General features: G+C 20.7%; 7 protein-coding genes across 7 annotated transcripts in view; 1 reads left to right on the top strand and 6 right to left on the bottom strand. All coding sequences in view use genetic code 6, as the record gives it.

The window, feature by feature from the left end:
- The window catches only part of TTHERM_000617830 (hypothetical protein), a gene marked incomplete at both ends in the record, with an annotated part of 538 nt that extends 421 nt beyond the window's left edge, over nt 1-117 (bottom strand). Inside the window, one exon of the mRNA XM_012798078.1 lies at nt 1-117. This exon is cut by the window's left edge and continues 125 nt beyond it. Within this exon, the coding sequence (XP_012653532.1) occupies nt 1-117 (117 nt within the window).
- Nucleotides 118-2004: 1887 nt separating this feature from the next.
- Nucleotides 2005-3815, bottom strand: TTHERM_00617820 (hypothetical protein; the record flags this gene model as incomplete). The annotated part of the gene is made up of 2 exons (XM_001017904.2): nt 2005-2039; nt 2147-3815. 2 exons carry the CDS (start codon nt 3813-3815, stop codon nt 2005-2007), a joined length of 1704 nt encoding a protein of 567 aa, XP_001017904.2.
- A 2136-nt stretch (nt 3816-5951) lies between these two features.
- Nucleotides 5952-6311, bottom strand: TTHERM_000617819 (hypothetical protein; the record flags this gene model as incomplete). Its single annotated transcript, XM_012798077.1, has 1 exon — nt 5952-6311. One exon carries the CDS (start codon nt 6309-6311, stop codon nt 5952-5954), a length of 360 nt encoding a protein of 119 aa, XP_012653531.1.
- Nucleotides 6312-6839: 528 nt separating this feature from the next.
- On the top strand, nt 6840-8348 carry TTHERM_000617818 (transmembrane protein, putative; the record flags this gene model as incomplete). Its single annotated transcript, XM_012798076.1, has 5 exons — nt 6840-7081; nt 7366-7455; nt 7730-7819; nt 7980-8069; nt 8252-8348. 5 exons carry the CDS (start codon nt 6840-6842, stop codon nt 8346-8348), a joined length of 609 nt encoding a protein of 202 aa, XP_012653530.1.
- A 359-nt stretch (nt 8349-8707) lies between these two features.
- On the bottom strand, nt 8708-10960 carry TTHERM_000617817 (hypothetical protein; the record flags this gene model as incomplete). Its single annotated transcript, XM_012798075.1, has 1 exon — nt 8708-10960. One exon carries the CDS (start codon nt 10958-10960, stop codon nt 8708-8710), a length of 2253 nt encoding a protein of 750 aa, XP_012653529.1.
- Nucleotides 10961-11492: 532 nt separating this feature from the next.
- Nucleotides 11493-13610, bottom strand: TTHERM_000617816 (normocyte-binding protein; the record flags this gene model as incomplete). The annotated part of the gene is made up of 1 exon (XM_012798074.1): nt 11493-13610. The coding sequence occupies one exon, from the start codon at nt 13608-13610 to the stop codon at nt 11493-11495; it is 2118 nt and encodes a 705-aa protein (XP_012653528.1).
- An 822-nt stretch (nt 13611-14432) lies between these two features.
- On the bottom strand, nt 14433-16784 carry TTHERM_00617810 (hypothetical protein; the record flags this gene model as incomplete). Its single annotated transcript, XM_001017903.2, has 1 exon — nt 14433-16784. One exon carries the CDS (start codon nt 16782-16784, stop codon nt 14433-14435), a length of 2352 nt encoding a protein of 783 aa, XP_001017903.2.
- Nucleotides 16785-18645: the final 1861 nt, after the last annotated feature.

The following is an 18645-nucleotide window of genomic DNA, read 5'->3' as shown; positions in this document are numbered from 1 at the left end:
TTAGTTTATTACTTTTTATTTGATTTAATTTTCTTTTTATCTATTTATTTATTTTACTTATGTTTTTTTCTTTTTCTATTATTTTTCTTAATTTAAATCATTTTTTAATATCAACATTTATTTATTAATTTCTTATTATTTCTTCATTTTCCTTCTAAATAGCTAATTATTAATATATTTTTTCTTGATTATTTAAAAAGTGAAAATAAAATTGGTGATTAAGGTTTATTAGGCCTAGGTTCTGGTTTAGCAAATTGCACTAACATCTCTAAATTAGAACTTTACCTAAGGTAAAAATAGTTTATTTTTTTTGAATTGTGATATTTTTACTTATACAATCAATATAACTCAGTTAATTAGTTTATTATCTTTTTATTTGATTTACTTTTCTTTTTCTTTTTTATTCTACTTTTTTGTTCTTCTTCTATCTTTCTTAATTTTACCTATTTTTTTATTTTCAAAATTTGCTTTTATTATTTATTATTTAATTTCTTATAATTTCATATCTTTTCTTTTTTCTTCATTATTTAAAAAGTAAAAATTAAATTGGTGATTAAGGGTTATTAGGCCTAGGTTCTGGTTTAGCAAATTGCACTAACATCTCTAAATTAGAGCTTTACCTAAGGTAAAAATAGTTTATTTGTTTTGAATTGTGATATTTTTTATACAATCAATATAACTCAGTTAATTAGTTTATTAGCTTTTTATTTGATTTACTTTTCTTTTTCTTTTTTATTCTACTTTTTTGTTCTTCTTCTATCTTTCTTAATTTCACCTATTTTTTATTTTCAAAATTTGCTTTTATTATTTATTATTTAATTTCTTATAATTTGATATCTTTTCTCTTTTTTTCCTTTTAAATTTATTTTTATTTTTTCTTCATTATTTAAAAAGTTTTAATTAAATTGGTGATTAAGGGTTATTAGGCCTAGGTTCTGGTTTAGCAAATTGCACTAATATCTCTAAATTAGTACTTAACCTAGGGTAAAAAAGTTTATTTGTTTTGAACTGTGATATTTTTACTTATACAATTGAATTTAAAACAATATAGCACTTTTAGTTTTTACTAGCTTTTTATTTGATTTACTTTTATTTTTCTTTTTTATTGATTGTACTTTTGATTTTTTTCTTCTATCTTTCTTAATTTCATTTATTTTTTTATTTTCAAAATATACTTTTATTATTTATTACTTAATTTCTTATTATTTCAAAATCTTTTCTTCTTTTTTTCCTTCTAAATTAATTTTCTATTTTTTCTTGATTATTTAAAAGTTCTAATAAAATTGGTGATTAAGGTATATTAGACCTTGGTCCTGCTTTAGCAAATTGCACTAATCTCTCAAATTTTAATCTTGATATTGGGTAATTTTAGTTTATTTGTTTTGGATTATAATATTTTTACTAATAAATATGTATATAAAGACAATATCACTAACTCTTTTAATTTTTTAATTAGCTTTTTATTTGATTTACTTTTATTTTTTTTATTGTACTTTTGAATTTTTTCTTTTAAATAAATTATTAAATTTTTTCTTCAATATTTAAAAAGATATAATCAATTTAGAGCAATCTGTACATCAGAGTTAGGTTCTGCTTTAGCAAATTGCACTAATCTCTCAATGTTGAAACTTAATTTTGGGTAAAAATAGTATATTTGTTTTGGATTTGGTATTTTCACTTAAAAAATCAATTTAAAACAATATAAATATTTTAATTTGTTTATTTGTTTTTAAATGATTTATTATATATTAATCTTAAATATAATTTTTAATTAAAAAATATTATTCTATTTAATTTTCTTAAGTATTTTATTTTAATTTTATATAAAAGTTTTTTGAATATCAGTAAATCATAAGCGTAGAAATTAAAAAGCAAGTGTATTAAATCAAAAAGATTAGTTGTCCTTACAATAAATTACAGATGGTGATATACAAGTGGAAAAAAAAGAATAATAAATAAATATTAAATATTTGAAAAATAGAAAATAATATGTTTTATTATATATCATAGTTTCTGCTGAAATTTACCAGCTAGACACCCTGTATCAAATTTATTAAATGGACACATTGGGGCCGGGCTGGAAAAATAAAATATTTTTTTATTTTTTTTCTGAGACAGAAGGCACTTTTTTCTATATATGTATTACCCTTTAATTCGCTTTGAAGTAGATCTTCCACTTACTTATAAAATTCTTCTATCTAATCGAATCTATTGAACTGTGCTTCTATCATTGATTGAACCATAAGAACCTAGAATTTCATTTCTGGATACTTACAAGTTTTAAGAATTTCTAAACTTTCTTTATTCAATTTTTCTGCTTCTTCAAATTTATTAGAATCAAGATATTTTGTTATAAAGTGAAGATTGATTTCCAAAATAAGATTTTGATCTTCAGGAGTTATTTTCATATCTTTTTTAACTTGTAAATATTCCAACCCATATTTTTCTTTTCCCTCAATATCATTCGTTTCAAAAGACAAGTATGCTGCTTTTTTTAAGTAGAGATGATATAAATCTTTAATTTAATCTTTAATTGGTCTAATCATCTCGCATGCTCTTTATGCAAGGAAGTTAGATTCTTTCAAATTTTTTAGTTTGTTTTAGAGTTAAAATTACTCCATAGTAAGCTGAAGAATAGCTTTGTATAAGGTAGAGTGATCAATTTCAACGTTTTATAAGTATCTGTTAACATGATAAGAATAGCTCAAAGCTTCTTAATACCTTTAAAGTTATTTAAGTGATTCGATGTGGAAAAACATACTGATAAGTACTTATTAATCAAAAACTGTAAAAATATGATTCTAAAAGCAATAATGTGTCCACTTTCTACCCCAAAACACTGAATATTCAAAATCTTTCTTAGAGTAATACAAATTCTTCAAATGATTAAGATTCAAAAGAGTAAGTGAATCTTATAAAAGAAGCTAGTTTCTGTTTTCTAGGAGCATTTTGTTAACTTCTAAAGAGATTTCAATAGATTTATCTATTTAGTTCTTTTATCTGTAAAACTCTGCCTACCTCTCCTTAATATTAGCAATTTAAAGCCAATCACTTTTTTGAACTAATTTTTTTAACAACTGTTCTAAGTATGCTAAACCTTCATCAAATTAATTATTTTTCAAAAGAGATAATGCTTTTTCTTCTACTTCTTAATTCCAAACAAGAACTTTACCATTTTCAACTTCTTTTTTTTGTTAGAGTTCTTCCTATTATTTCAACGAATTGTATTCTTATTCATATTCACTTGTTCTATGTAAACCTTTGAAAAGTTAAAAATTTTGAAAGTTATGCTATTCTAGATTAACATCAGGATATTTTCTTATTTCTTCTTAAATCTTTTTCAATTCATTTGTATTTTTGAGCTATTTGTAACATATAGAGGCGACTACCAGACAGTTGTAAGGTTTTTCAACAGGAAAATTATTCTTCTAGATCAACTAATAGCAATACATAGCATATTTAGCTGCATCATTAAAGTTTTAAAGAATATAGCAACAGCTACTGTAAAGAAAAGATATTTCATAGAACTCTTCATCTGGATAACTTGTATAATTGTTTTTTTCATTATGATCAACTAACATTTTGAGAATATTGTATGCAACTTAAAATTGCTTTACATCAATCATCTATATTGCTATTTCATTAATCAAACTAATAGCTTCATAAGTATTCTTAGATTGCTTTAATTCTTCAAACATTTATAATGCTATTTTTCCTGTTTCATGGAAATTTCCAATCTCATAAAACAATTTCATTTACCTAAGCTTTAAATACCTAACATAATTGTTCAATTAATCTTGATTAACTTTAGTCATGATTTCTAAAGCTACTTCATTCACATAAATAGCCTTCTCATTCTCTAACCTTTTGTTAAATGTACCTTAATAGTATTGACATATATCGATAATTAAGCTAATATCTTTAACTTATTTTATTTTTTCATTGAACTAATTAAATAGAGATGAAGAATCAATGTTTTTTTTTTAATTTTGTTCAATTAATGTAAAAAAATCCTTCTCTTAAAATTCTACTGATTAAGAGAAATAACATGTACTTGCTTAAACTAGACTTGCAGATTATTTAAACATAAACTGAATAGGAGAAGCTTTTAGCGCTACCTATCTTGTTACATTTTTTAATAATGGAGTCTTTAGATACTTTTAAAAGTATCTAGCTTTTTATAATAAATTCATCTATGGTAAAATTTAAAAGATATTATTTAACGCCAAAAGATATAAATTATTTATTTATTTATTTCTAATCAATCAGAAAAGATTTATTTATCTATAAATCAGATAAGATTTATTTTTAATAAATCAAGTATCCAATTTTTAACAATTTAAGTACTTTAGAGGATTTTTTAATATTGTCTTAAAAAATTAAAAAATGTATTTCTATTTTTAACTTAATTATAACTTAGTAAATTCATTTTCAATTTTATTTATAAATAAAGCATTAATTATAAAATAAATGATAAATAGCTATTATAAATAACTAAAATTAGGAATTTTAAGTTCTTAAATATCTTCATAATACCTTAATGAATGATATCAGCTAAATGATACCAACAAAGAGCATTGTTTATATACAAAAAGACAAAAAAATAAAAAGCAAGATGCCATTCAAAAATTCTGTTGTTTGGATGTTACTTATTCTGAAATTGATTTTTTTCTATTTATTAAAAAATCTGATTTTTATATTTTTTTACATTAAAGATTTTAAATTTAGCTAAATTTTCTGAAGTGGGGTTGTCAGCAAAAATACATGATTTTGGGGCAATTAATTTCTGTCATTACTAAAAACTAATTTAAAATTCATATAATTTATTTTTTCTTTTAATCCACCTATAATTAATTAATTAAATTTTCATAAATTACTAAACAATATTTTCGAAAAAAATAATAAATGATATCATAGATTTAAAATTACACTGAATTAAAAAAAGTAATTATTTTTTTCTATCAATATTCTTTAAATTTATTTTTACTAATATAAAAAGCTTTTAAATTCTTAACTTAAATCTCATTAGGCTCTCCATATTGACCTTAGGTATATTTATTTAATTAAAAAATATTATTATTATTAATATTTTCTAAACACTTAACTTTCAATTTATTGAAAATATTATTTTTCTAATAGAAATTATCACCTATTTTCATTTATTTTATCTATACAAATGTTTTTTTAGTTATTACAACTTAATTTTCACTTTAAATATTTCAAATTAATTATCCATTTTTATTTATTCATAATTACTTACCAAAACTTTTACTTGATAAAAAATAACTTATTTGTTTTTGGTTATGATTATTTTTAGTTTCAAAAATGAATTTAAAACTAAATATTTTTTTAATTTGCTTATTAGTTTTTATTTGATTTACTTTTCTTTTTCTTTTTTATTTTATTTGTGTTTTTTTTCTTCTATTTTGCTTAATTTAACTCATTTTTTAATTTTAACAAAGATATTTTATTATTTATTAATTAATTTCTTATTATTTCATACTTTTTTTTCATTTTCACCTTCTAAATAAATAAATAATTAATCATAAATTTTTTCTTCAATATTTAAAAAGAAGCAAGAGAATTGGTGCTTAAGATGCATCAAGTTTAGGTTTTGCTTTAGCAAAATGCACTAATTTGTCAAATTTGATACTTTATCTTAGGTAAAAGCAGTTTATTTATTTTGGATTGTGTGTGATATGTAAGTTTCATTATAAAAATGAATTTGAAACAAAAAAATGAACTCTTTTAATTTATTTATTAGCTTTTTATTTAATTTAATTTAATTTACTTTTCTTTTTCTTTTTTTATTGTACTTGTATTTTTTGTTGTTCTATCTTTCCTCATTTTTTTATATTTATTAATTATTTCATATTTTAAAAAGTAACAATTATATTGGTGATAGAGGTGTATCAGGCATAGTTTCTGGTTTATCAAATTGCACAAAAATCTCAAATTTGACACTTACACTTTGGTAATAGCAGTTTAATTGGTTTGGATTTCATTTAATTAGTTAATTAGCTTTTTATTTGATTTCCTTTTCTTTTTCTTTTATATTCTACTTGTGTTTTTTCTTCTTCTATCTTTCTAAATTTAACTTGTTTTTTTATTTTCGATACTAGCTTTGATTATTTATTAATTAAATTCTTATTATCTAAAATTTTTTCTTCATTTTTTCCTTCTAAATAGCTAATTAATTAATTATTTATTTATTTTTCTTCAATATTTAAAAGTGACAATTAAATTGGTAATTAAGGAGTATCAAGCTTAAGTTCTGCCTTAGCAAATTATACTAATCTCTCAAATTTCATACTTTATCTTGGGTAAAAACAAACAGTTTATTTATTTTTTATTATGATATTTTTACTAATAAAAATGAATTTAAAACAATAAACATCACTTAATTCGTATATTAACTTTTTTTTGATTTATTTTTTATTTTATTTGTGTGTTTTTTTTTTTTCTACTATATTATTAATTTAACTCGTTTTTTATTTTTCAACATTTATTATTTATTTATTTAATTAATTAATTTCTTATTTTTTTATATTAGTTCTTCATTTTTACCTTCTAAATAGCTAATTTATAATATATTTTTGATCAATATTTAAAAAGTATCAATAACATTGGTGATTAAGGTATATCAAACTTAGGTTCTGGTTTAGCAAATCTCACTAATCTCTCAAATTTGATGCTTTATCTTAAGTAAATACAGTTTATTTGTTTTGGATTGAGATATTTTTACTAAAAAAATGAATTTAATATTACTCAGTTAATTAGTTTATTACTTTTTATTTGATATAATTTTCTTCTTATTTATTTATTTATTTATTTTACTTATGTTTTTTTTTCTTTTTCCACTATGTTTCTTAATTTAAATCATTTTTTAATTTCAACAATATTTATTTTTAGTTATTAATTTCTTATTATTTCTTCATTTTCCTTCTAAATAGCTAATTAATAATATATTTTTTCTTGATTATTTCAAAAGTAAAAATAAAATTGGTGATTAAGGTTTAATAGGCCTAGGTTCTGGTTTAGCAAATTGCACTAATCTCTCAAATTTGACAATTTATCTTGGGTAAATTCAGTTTATATGTTTTGGATTGTGATATTTTTACTTATGAAATGAATTTAAAACAATATAGCTCATTTAATTAGTTTATTAGCTTTTTATTTGATTTACTTTTCTTTTTCTTTTTTATTCTACTTTTTTTTACTTCTTTTATCTTTCTTAATTTAACCCATTTTTTTATTTTCAAAATTTGTTTTAATTATTTATTATTTAATTTCTTATAATTTCATATCTTTTCTCTTTTTTTCCTTCTAAATTAATTTTCTATTTTTTCTTCATTATTTAAATAGTGAAAATTAAATAGGTGATTAAGGATTATTAGGCCTAGGTTCTGGTTTAGCAAATTGCACTAATATCTCTTAATTAGAACTTTACCTACGGTAAATATAGTTTATTTGTTTTTAATTGTGATATTTTTACTTAAAACAATATAGCACTTTTAATTTTTTACTAGCTTTTTATTTGATTTACTTTTCTTTTTCTTTTTTATTGATTGTACTTGTTTTTTTTCTTCTATCTTTCTTAATTTCATTTATTTTTTTATTTTCAAAATTTATTTTTATTATTTATTACTTAATTTCTTATTATTTCATAATTTTTCTTCTTTTTTTTCCTTCTAAATTAATTTTCTATTTTTTCTTCATTATTTAAAAGTTATAATAAATTTGGTGATTAAGGTATATTAGACCTTAGTTCTGCTTTAGTAAATTGCACTAATCTCTCATATTTTAAACTTGATATTGGGTAATTTTAGTTTATTTGTTTTGGATTGTAATATTTTTACTAATAAAAATGTATATAAAACAATTTAACTAAATCTTTTAATTTTTTAATTAGCTTTTTATTTGATTTACTTTTATTTTTTTTATTGTACTTTTTAATTTTTTCTTCAAAATTTAAAAAGATAGAATCAATTTAGAGCAATCTGTACATCAGAGTTAGGTTCTGCTTTAGCTAATTGCACTAATCTCACAAAATTGATACTTGCTTTTGGGTAAAAACAGTATATTTGTTTTAGATTGTGGTATTTTTACTTAAAAATCAATTTAAAACAATATAAATGTTTATTTGTTTTTTATTTGATTTATTATATGTTAATCTTAAATATAATTTTTAATTAAAAAATATTATTCTATTTAATTTTCTTCAGAATTTTATTTTAATTTTATATAAAAGTTATGACTAAATCAGTAAATCATAAGCGTAGAAAGTAAAAAGCAAGTGTAATAAATCAAAAAAATTAGTTGCCCTTACAATAAATTACTCATGGTGATTGATATACAAGTGGAAAAAAAGGATGAATAAATAAATATTAAATATTTGTAAAATAGAAAATAATATGTTTTATTATATACTATAGTTTAGGCTGAAACTTACTAGCTAGCTAGACACCCTGTATAAAATTTATTAAATGGACTTAAGATCAAAAAAATATATAAATATATTTTTATTTTTCAAAGTTCAAATATGAAATTAATTTATAATATTTAAAATTAAAATTCTAAAGAAGAAATTTCTTTAAGTGTTTAATTTAAAAAAAATAAAATTTCATTTTTAATTCTTAAAATTTATTTAAAAGACTATATATATGCCAATTTATGTATATGACTGACTAAATGAGTAAATAAATATTCAGCCATTTAATTTAATTTCATATTTTGATATTAAATTTTAAACTTAACTGGAATAATTACTATCTCTTAATAGATGAGCTAAAATAGTTTTCTATTTTTCCTATAACTATTTTTTTTTTTAAGTTTGTTTTTCAAGTTATTTCTCAACAGATTCAATAAATCTATTCATGTCATTTTTAGAATAGTACAAATTGCTTTAAAATGCCAATAGCTGAATTTCTGTATTATCTTTCAGAACTCCTAAAGGTAATTATTCAAATGACTATTATAAAGTGTTTAAACTCTCTTCAGCTTCTTTTATCATATCTAATCTAAAGCAAGTAGATATGTAATACATCAAGGCTTTAAGATAAATTTATTCAAGTTATTTATCTTTTTTGGTTAGATCTAGGCATTATGTAAGGTAAGGTTATGATTCTTTAAATTTTTTTTCATCAAATAATTTTTATCCTAGCATTAAAAAAATTGTACTTTTAAAAATCAATGTTTCTTCTTAATCTTATTTTTCATATTTATTAACTAAATCGATATATTCTTTGCCAAATTCAAGTATATTTTTTGGGTCATTTTTCTTAAAATAATTTATCATCAAATAGAGGTTCGAACTGTAATAAAGATATTCAGCTTATGGTTTGACTTTATCTTTATTTAAGTGATAAATCTTTGCAGCTAATCTTGTATATTTTTCTACCTCTTCAGGTTTATTTAGCTTAATATAAAGAGATGTCTTAATTAAGTACACTTCAAGTAACTCGAGTTCTTCATTAAATTTTTCCAGGTATTCTTGAGCAAAGTTGCTATATTCCAGGCAATGTTAGGTTTATCCTAATAAATTTAAAGAGGCCATTTAAATTTGCAAGGAAAAAGCAACTTCTTTGTCAAAATGATCGAATAAGTTATAATTAATACAGTAAGAATGCCATTTTTCTCCCCACTCAATAGTTTTTTAAAATTCCTTTGCTTAATAATGTAATTGCTTAAGAAGAGTAATATTTTAAAAAGTTATTCTGTCTTCATAAAGAATATAATTTCTCTGCTTTAAAAGTTTTTGATGAGTATTTAAACACATATCTATTGCTTATTAGCCGTTTTATAGGCAAGAGTGTAAGCTTGCAATGGTATCCTGCAAAAAGAAAAATTTTAAAAAATCTTTTTCTTTATCTAATTATTTCTAAAGCTATTGAAAATGCTAAATACCTTCATTTGCTTATAATTTTTCAACAAACTACTAATAAAGATCAATAATTTCATTGTAGAATAATAAGTTTTCTATATCTTTTTATTGAATCTCTTAAGCTAATTTGTTATCTTAGTTTAGATTAAAGTGAACCTTTAATTTTAACTATTATTCTTTCATATTTAAAGGGTTAAAATTAGGAATTTCCTTATGGTTTTTAAGAAGTTTAAGTACTGCTTCAGCCTCTTTATCCTAATTCAATTTTTTAAAACAAATGACTAGTCCTAAAATTATATTTTAAACTGTGTAATTTTCTTCCTATTTTTTACTATTTTTTAATAATTCGTATGATAATAACCCATATTCTTTGGCTTTCTCATAATCTTTCTATATGAATGAAGTAGAGTAAAGTAAAAAATATATTCCTATTAGCTAACTATTTGATATCTCCAATGTAGAACCTGATTAAATAAGGCTGATGGATTGTTCAGCTAAATTTTGGCTTTGCTCATATTATTTGATAAACTAAAATATAGTAGCTAATATTTAATTCATTTCTATTTTCTCAATTATGCTTAATTATTCTTTTGAAACTTAATAAAAGACTAGGAGTTCTTATGCTTCTTTTTTCGCTTGATCTATTAAACCTTAGTCAGTTATCAGCGAAATGTACTTTGCTTTAAAATAGAGATAAGAATAAATTCCTCTACCACTTGAAAGCTTTTTTGTCAAATCAATAGCCAGATTACATATTTGTAATGCTTTACTAACTTCCATCCTTAACTGAAATTCTGTTAAAATATTCTTACAAAAAAGCAACGCCTCTTCAACATCATCGATTAATTTAATCTATTGATTAAATTAGCCAAGTAGAGAATTCGATTCAATATTTTTTACATCAATTTTCTTTAAATATTCAGATTAGCTCTTCTAAAAAATGCTAAATGAAAAATGAATATTTTAATTCAAAAACTAAGTTCTTTATTTTTTATACTAAGCTATTCTAGTACTAAACTTATTTTAGCAGATAAACTAATATCCAAACCTTTTTAAACTTTGAAATTATCTCATCATTATTTAGCTAGGAGCTGAATCCTTTTAATTTATTTGGATCTTTGTTTGTACTATTATTAATTAATGTAAACAAAATACGTTTTTAAAATAAAGATAGAGAGTAAAAACTCATAATTTATTTATATTTTTTTGATAAATCCTATTCAATATTATTAATTAAAAATGAAAATCTTTTATATTAACAAATCAATTTATATTCTGATTAGGCTATTTGTATGATAAGATATATAAACATATAAATATAATTCTAATTTTAACTTATCAAATAGAATTACTTTTTATAAGATTGGATTATTCAAATAAATTCATTTTAATTTATAGCTTTAGTTTGCTAAAAAGACTTTTTAAATTTGTTAAAAAAGCTAACAAGCACATTTCAAGCCTTTTGTTTGTTTTTAAATACATGATTTGAATGAAATTTTTTTAAAATTAATTGATCAAAAATTAAATGGAGAAAATTTTAATATAAATTACAAACATTTCTTTTTATTTTTTAATAAATAATTTTTTTGATAAAAAATCAAATCAAAATTCAAATATTCAAATCTATATTGAATTTTTCTACTAACTCTCTAACTTATTTTGAATAGGCTTAATCTTCGAGAAGCTGTTTCAAGATTTATCTCTACTGTTTTGTAAGAGGTTCTTTTGATTTTTGTTACAATACCAATTATTTTGTAAAGAATTCGAGAGATTTATCATAATTTTTTTTAAGACTAAAAATAATACTTTGAATTTAAATCAGTGAAATTAAGGCATTTTATTTGTCATTAGGATTATCTATATTTTTTTCATAAATGTTTTATGCAATTTTTAAATACTCTTCAGCTTCATCTATCTTTGATACTTTAATAGCGAGAGGAATATATTAGAATACTTATCTAATATAAAAATCTTTTATTTCATTATCAGTGCTTGCAAGTTGCAAACACTCTCTCGTTACTGCTTCTGCTTCAAAATAATTCTTTTCATTTATTAATTACTAGCTCAAATGGAATAAAATAGATACTCTTAATTAAATCATATCTAGAGAATCTTCATATGTTTATCTTATTCTAAGATACTCTTTTCCAAAAAAAATAATATTATTTCTGTCATTTACCAACACAAAATGAAGAGATATTGATTTTAATGCATTGTAATATATTTAAGTATAATTAGATTTTTTAGAGAGATCAGCTTTATTCTAATCTATAACAATTCTGATTTCCTTTATAATTTAATCTATTTAATTTAAATTTGTATAAATATTCACTCTCATCATTCTAACTTCAAATGAAATTTATTTAAAGTTAAACTTTTCTAAGTATCCTAATGCAAAATTACATTAATTCAGTGCTTCTTCCGTTTTATTCAATTGCAACAGAGAATCTATTTATGATTATAGACTCAAAGCTAGTTTTTCATTTTTGATGTTATATAAATTATATTATTTACAAAAAGATTCAAGTTTTTGTCCCCATTCATAACTTTTTTGAAAGTCCTTCAGCATAAAGTAAAATAATTTAATTTAGTAAATATTTAATTAAGTCAATTGGTCGTCGTGCAAAATATTATTTCGTAAACTTAGTAATTCTTAATGATTTTTCAAGCTCATCTCTAAGCTTTTTGTTATATTATTCTATTGAGAATATAAAAAGGATTGACATTCTCTCAAAAATAATATCTTTAAAACTTGTTATTCGTGGTTAAGATCCTATATAAGTTATTCAAAGTATTGAATACCCTCGTTTAAATTATTATTTTCTAAAAATTTATCTCTTTTTTCTTTCATAATTTCAAAGAATTCTTCATTATCACTGAATAGATTTTCTTATTCATTCTTTGATTCTACTTCAAATGAAAATTTTTTTTTGTTAGGATAGTAAGATATATTGTCAATTTATTCTAATTTAAAATCAGTAATAGGTTGATATTGCTTTAAATTTTCTACAATTTTTTTACATTCTTGAGGCTACTTTAGAAGCTTGTGGCATAAATATTAGCATATCAGCGCTTTCTAAGCTTACAAAGATTATTTCTCATTATTAACAATATCATAAGCCATTTTAGCATAATTTAAAGCTTCTTGATAGCTCTACTTTTGAAAGTTAAAATCAAAATGCATAAAATAAAAGCCATAAATTTAACTATTTGTTAACTCTAGTGTTGAGCTTGTCTAGAAAAGTACCAATGCTTCTTATAAAAAATTATGTTGTAATTCTTAAAGACCAACTCTACAGACAGAATCAGCTAAAAATAAGACAAGCCTAAATTTTTACTATGCATTCAACTACTCTTTAGATGCCAAATAGTAAGCGTATAGCTATTTTGATAGCTAGTTCATTTCATAATCATTATTTTATTAGCAAGCTATCTCTATTTTATTCACCATAAAAAAAGAATGAGCTTAAATCTACTCCTGACTTGAAAGCTGCTTACTTAATTCTAAACCTAGATTGCAAACTTATAATGAGCTTTCATAGTTAGATTTTGTTTTAAACTGCTCAAGAGCTTATTTACATAATTAAATTGCTTATTCTTTATCTCTAGAATTATCTATATTTACCAAAAAATCATCAAAAGAAGAAATAGATTTTAAATCTTATTATCTAACAAATGTGCCAAAACTATATTTAACACTTTGAGGATATTTCATTTGATTAAACATAAATCTTTAGGTAAGTTAGTGATATTTTATGAGTTAGGTTGTCTTATATAAGTAACCTTTTAAAATTAAATTCTTTAAATTATTCATTTCACACTTTCTAGTTTATGGCTGTTCTATTAATCAATAAATTGACAATTTTTATTTTAATAATAAAATAGATCTTTTAATTAATTAATAATTAATTTTCAATCAAAACGAAAAAACTGGTTTCTTTAATTATTTTTATTAACTATTTCTAATGTAATTAATTTTTTTCTATATATCCAGTAAATATCTTATTCAATTTAAATGCATTTATTTTTTAAATCATAATATATTTTAAATTATTATCAAATAATACTGTAATTTCTCATATACTAATACCAGCTACTTAAGCATAAATTTTTAAATTTAAAAAAAGTGTAAAAAAATTATTTATTTTTGAAATTATAATAAATTAAATAATTAATTTTAATTCTATTATAAAATATAAAAATCAGATTTTTTAATAAATAATTAAAAAATCTATTTCATAATAAGTGACATCCAAACTTCAAAATTTTTGAATTGCATCTTGCTATAATTTTTTGATGAGATTAATAAAGATATAAATAGCTTACATTTATTTAACTAATTTAAAATAAACTTAAAAATAATAGCGATTAAAAAAATAATTTCTTAAATTATTAATAAAGAAATATTTTATATTATATTATTATAAGCAGTTTATATAAAACAAATTAATACATAATCTATTAGCTATTAATTAGAGCTATAGCAATAAATAGCTTAAACTTATTTTATTATACGTTAAAATATAGAAAATATTTATTGACTGATAATTCAAGATGAATCAAATGATATGTTATTAGTTAGTATAAGTTCTCTAATGGTATTTTTATATTCCTACTTTTTATAAAGTGTCTTTAATATCTCTACGACTTTAGAGTTTATTCTATATCTTAACTTTTTATAAATCTAAACATATTTTTCAATATATTTAATAGATTAATTGAATTCGTTTTTATTGTAATGAATTAAACTCTTATTTAAATACACTTCAAGTTTTAAGTTCTCATATAGGTTTTAGTCATTCTCTAAATCCATTTCACCTCCATTACTTATATTTTCTAGGATTTCTTCTGCCTATTATATGCACTTTTCTGCTTCTTAGTATTTTAATTGTTTCTAAGACATTTAAGATTCTGCTAGTAGGATTTTAATTAAATAATTTTACATATTAGGATTTTAATTGATTAAGTCTAAAACCTAGTTAATCATCTATTTAGCATCTTTGTACTATCTTTTAGAGATCATAACTAAAATTATTTAATGTTAAAGTTTAATCCTAAACTCTATATTCTCAAATTCTGTTTCTTCATCCTTTCTCAATTATAAGTATAATCTTCCATACTTGTATATATTTTACTCATCTTATAATTCTTAAGCAAACCTACAGCACTTAAGGACACTTTAATATAGCAAATTCTTTTCTCTCTGAGTAAGAATTTTTAAGTTTTTATTGTAATAATCAATAACTACTTACCCATTTTTGAGTGCTTCAGGTAAATTATTAATATCTGAGTAAATATTAAAAAGCATGCCATGAAGAGCTCTTAACATATCTTCATTATTAAATTTCTCCAAGTACTCTTATATAAATTTGCAGTATTCTAGAGCTTCTTCTTACTAATTCAATAATATCAATGAAGAAGCTTAAGAAAATAAATTTTCAACTATAAAATCATCGTATATATCAAAAATATTATATTAAATACAATAAGCATGCCACTTTTTACCCCATTCAACACTTTTAGCATAATCATTTTTGGAATGATAAAAGAATTTTATGTAAAGGATATTTTATAATGTCATATTGTCTTTCATTAGTATATTGTTACGAAGTTTAAGTATTCTCTAATGAGCTTCTAAAGATAACTCTAATGCTTTATCAAATTCGTCAATTTTACTATACAAATACGCAAGACGGTCAGACACTTAAATAATCTTTTCTTAATCCCTAATACTATCAAGTTTGGTAAGGATGTCTTTGTAATATTCTATGCCTTTGTCTATTTTATTTTATTCAATAAAAAATCTTCCTTTGTCATCTTTTTCATTCCAAATTGTATCACTTTGCTTGCTAATTTTTTGTTTTAAAATGTTAACAAGTGGAAAATTTGCATAATTAAAATCATATAAGATTTAGTCTCTAAATTATTTCTATTATACTTTCTCAATATCATCACTCTTTTGATGAGTTAAGAGTAGATTAGAAGAAGCTAAATTTTTTTATTTCTTTTTAAAAGGAACAAATACTAGTTTATCAATATTACTAAGATTAATTCCATCTTGTGGGTACTTTAGTAATTCAAGCAAGACTTACTACTATCCCAATTCATTATTAATAAATTTAAGGCATTAATAAATTCCTAATAGAATAAAAGAAGGACTTACAAAAGGGTTTCCTTTCATCATTTAATAAGCAACTAATCCGTAGTGAAGAGCTTGCTCATATTTCTATTGAAGAAAATAGCATCCAAAATGAATATAATATAAATCATAAACTTCACCCCAAGATAGATCAATTCTCTCATCATTCTGCAAAGAATCAACTGTCCCATTAAGATACCTCTCAGCATGTTCTACTAGATTTACTTTAGCCATTGTTTCAGCTAAATAACTTTGGTATTTAATTCTAGTTGTAGAATCTAAAATTTCCCTTGAAAATAAATATAATGCATAGAGCTAATCTGCTAATTTATTCATATCGTTCAAATCACCTTACTCATATTTTAAAAGTATTTTCTGCCCCATAAAATACATTAAAGTAGTAGGAGAATAGTTCTTCTATTATCTATCAATAGCATAATCGCAAATCTGAATAGCTTTTTGAGTTTCAATCCTATTTTCAAACTGTTAAATAAAATAAACACAAAATTAATTGACTAAGTCTGAGTTATCAATTTTCTCTATATTATCCTAAAATCTTTTCATTAGAGTTTCTGAATCTATCTTGTTTGTTAATTTATAATTTCTCAACTCTTCAAGCTACTTCTATGAAACAACAGCATCTGTGCTTGAAAATTTAAACTTGATTTGATTGGAATAAAGAGGAGAACTGTTTGCAATGCAATACCTTGAAAATTTTAAATACCTACAAGTTGAACTAGTTAGCTATTTAAAGAGTTTCATTACCTAATTAGTTATAAAAGTTCAATCTAGTTTAATTTATAATTTGTTTATTTATTTATTAAATGATTTTTTTAAGTTGAAAATTTTGATTTATTGGTCTCAAACAATAATCAACAAATTTCTAGATTTCAATCACTGATTTTAGTAAATTCTATTTCAATATATATTTTTTTTTAATAAAAATGTAGATATTAAATATCCTTCCATGATGGTTACAACAAATATCTTCTCTTAAAAATCTAACTAGGATTTCAATCAATCAAATCTATTTTTTTCACTACATTTTTTTTAAGCAATCTAAGTAGACTCTTTTTCTTTATAATTTGTGGTGGAAGATTCCAAATTTTATCTATCAAGAAAGTAAATTATAATATCCAAATAATTTCTAATTTTCTAAAAATTTCTTAAAAATTCAAAATTAATTCTAAAATTAAAATAGAAGAATCTAATTTAATAAATAGAATAATTTATAAAAATAAAACATTTACAAACAAATACAACATAAATAAATTAAAAATATTATTTTATTTATGTTAAAATTTTTACAAAAAATCAATCATTAAAATTATTTTTATTAATTTTATAAAATAAATAAAATTTAATGCTACTTGGAATAAATTTGAAAAATATGGAATATATATTTATCTACTTTTATGTAAATTAATAAATATAAAAGTAAATTTTCAATTTAGATTTATTAAATAAAAAGGTTTAGAATTTTATTTTAAAAAAATCTTTTTATTAAATATTTTATCAGCAATTTTATTTATTAGAAAACAAATACATCTAATTTAAAAACAAAGCTTTTTTATTTAATATTTTATAATTTTATCTAAATTAAATTTTTTTAAATAATTATTTGATATTTAATTAATCATGAAAATAATATTTTAAATCACGAAAATAATTTCTATTTTATATTATTTGTTAATATAAAATATTTGAATATTTCTAAATCAGTATTAATAAGTTCTTATTATCATTTAGATTTATTAAATTCAAAAGGTTTAAAGTATCTTTTTAAAAAATATTTTATCAATTTATTTACCATTTTTAAAGTAAAAATAAATAATTAACTAATAGTTTGGTATCAATTTTTTTTGTTTCATTGAAAATAAATATTTATAATACAAATGTTAAGTTTTTTATTTTGTATTTTCAGATTTCGATTAAGTTTAATTTATTAAGGAAACTTACAATATATTTCTAACTTCAAGATACTATTTCTTGCAATTTGATTTTACTATTTTGTTTGATGTTGAATTAAATAATTATTTTTGAAATTTATACTAAAATTTCATATTTTGTTGAATAATAGCAATATCACTTTTCTAGAAAAATTAATGAAAGAAAAAAAGATAATTAATGAATAGATAGATACTATTCTAAAAATTAAATACCTATCCTATAATATTTGTTTCATTTAAAATAATTTTTTAATTTAATATTTTATTTGAGATATTAATTACTTTTTAGTATTTTTAATTTAACAAATTATTATGTTTTATATTTCTATTTTTAATTACATTTGTATTAGAATAAACTAAACGATTTAATTTAAAGAATATTAATTATGGTTATAAAATATTTATGATAGAATTAATATCATAAAAAGATAAAAACTATTTAATATTTAAGAATGATATAATAAATAAAATGCTTATAAAATAATTCGACAGAAAAAAAAAAAAGAATATTTAGATTTATATTATGCAATTTTATTAATTATTATAAGGTTTTGAATAATTTAGATAGATTAATATTTGATGAAGAAGGTGGGTTATTGTATTTCAAATTATTTGTATTTATGGTGAAATTCTTAGTTAAGCTTCTTCTTCATAAATATTTTTGAATTATGCAA

The sequence above is a fragment of the Tetrahymena thermophila genome, assembly GCF_000189635.1.
Source record: "Tetrahymena thermophila SB210 genomic scaffold scf_8254605, whole genome shotgun sequence".
NCBI lineage: Eukaryota > Ciliophora > Oligohymenophorea > Hymenostomatida > Tetrahymenidae > Tetrahymena > Tetrahymena thermophila.
This window is presented reverse-complemented; position numbering and strand designations above follow the sequence as displayed.